The sequence below is a fragment of the Phytophthora parasitica genome (assembly GCF_000247585.1).
Source record: "Phytophthora parasitica INRA-310 unplaced genomic scaffold supercont2.16, whole genome shotgun sequence".
In the NCBI taxonomy this organism is placed as follows: Eukaryota; Oomycota; class Peronosporomycetes; order Peronosporales; family Peronosporaceae; genus Phytophthora; species Phytophthora nicotianae.
The window spans coordinates 1,098,996-1,100,461 of NW_008649002.1; the positions used below are offsets into that span (position 1 = coordinate 1,098,996).

The 1,466-nt window shown below is 51.7% G+C and overlaps 1 protein-coding gene across 1 annotated transcript in view; it reads left to right on the forward strand.

Annotated features, from left to right (window-relative positions):
- The window catches only part of PPTG_22444 (hypothetical protein), a gene marked incomplete at both ends in the record, with an annotated part of 7,067 nt that overhangs the window by 784 nt on the left and 4,817 nt on the right, over positions 1–1,466 (forward strand). The window contains one exon of the mRNA XM_008903854.1: positions 57–1,412. Coding sequence (XP_008902102.1) covers positions 57–1,412 — 1,356 coding nt within the window. The remainder of the gene's footprint in view (positions 1–56; positions 1,413–1,466) is intronic.

Here is a 1,466-nt window from a genome sequence, read left to right on the forward strand (position 1 = left end):
GACGACATTGGGACGTTTGGGTCTATCGAATACTCTTTGCGTTTGAACGCAACCAGAGGTGACGATAGAGACTCCGTTGGTCGTGTGCCGACCACAGACGGATCTCTCCAGGACGTGGACTCCTTTCAAAAGGATATAGTTACGGACTACTACTCGGTATACACTGTAACCGGTTTCATGACACTGCAGACGCTTGCCACTCGCTTCGTGACGTGCATGCCAGAGTGGAACTCTGCCAACCAGTCGACTACTGGTGTGTGCCAACGTCCACAGACGACAGCGATGGCCTCACCCGAACTTGATAACACCCTTCTCGACGTTTTGACTGAAGATGCCTTGATACAGGAAGCTCTTATCGGACTTGGTATGTCAGGCGACACGTCCATATCGACGATTTTGACGGCGTTGTCGAACAGTACGAAGGAAGCTCTGCTTACACCTCTGCGCCAGGCTCCTCAGTCCATGTTGGGCGCCACTGTGGCCCCGTTTCCTGTAGACGATTACACCAGCTCACCGTTCTACGACAACGTTTCAAGTGTATTCTCAATTGTTTTTGTGATGGCGTATCTGTTCACGATCTCGCGCATTCTGGTGGTGCTCATTCAAGAGAAGGAACTGCGTTTACGAGAGTTCATGAAGATCCTCGGTGTTAGCGAAAAGTCTATCATCGTAACGTGGTACGTGACATACACGGCCATCCTCTTCGTCGGTGCTGTTGTCCAAGCTCTCGCTGGTCTGGCGGGACTCTTCGCCAACAGTTCGATGTTCGTCACCTTCCTCTTCTTCTTCCTGTTTGGACTGAGTGTGCTGGCGTTGGCCTTCCTCATCAGTACTCTGTTCAGCAAGGCTCGCGTTGGTGCGTTCGTCGGAATGGTGGCATTCTTCGCTATGTACGCGATCTCTCAAGGCTTCTCGGATAGCACAGCTGAAAGCACCAAGAAGATTGGTTCGATACTCTCTCCGGTGGCTCTCTCGTTGGGGGTGAATGTTTTCGCGAATGCTGAGAAAACGGGAGAAGGAGTGCAATTTTCGACCATGGATACGCTGAGTCACAACTATAGCATTAGCGCTGCAATTGGGATGTTTGCTTTCGACACGATTCTGTACACAATTCTCGGTCTCTACTTTGCAAAGGTTGTGCCCAGGGAGTACGGCACGTCGCTTAAATGGTATTTCCCCGTGTCACCGTCGTATTGGAGAAGTCACAAACAGAGACAGGTGATCACCGAGAGTCTTCCAGATGCTCGCCTGGATACGGTGACGATAGAATTGAACCCGGACTTCGAACTGGTCAGCACCGACATGCGTGAACAAGAGCGCAATGGCGAAGCCCTTTCAGTCAAGCACCTACGCAAGGTCTTCCAGGTCCCTGGTGGCGAGAAGATAGCCGTCAAGGGACTTGATGTCACCATGTACAAGGATCAGATCACGTGTCTGCTGGGACACAACGGTGCCGGTAAGACCAC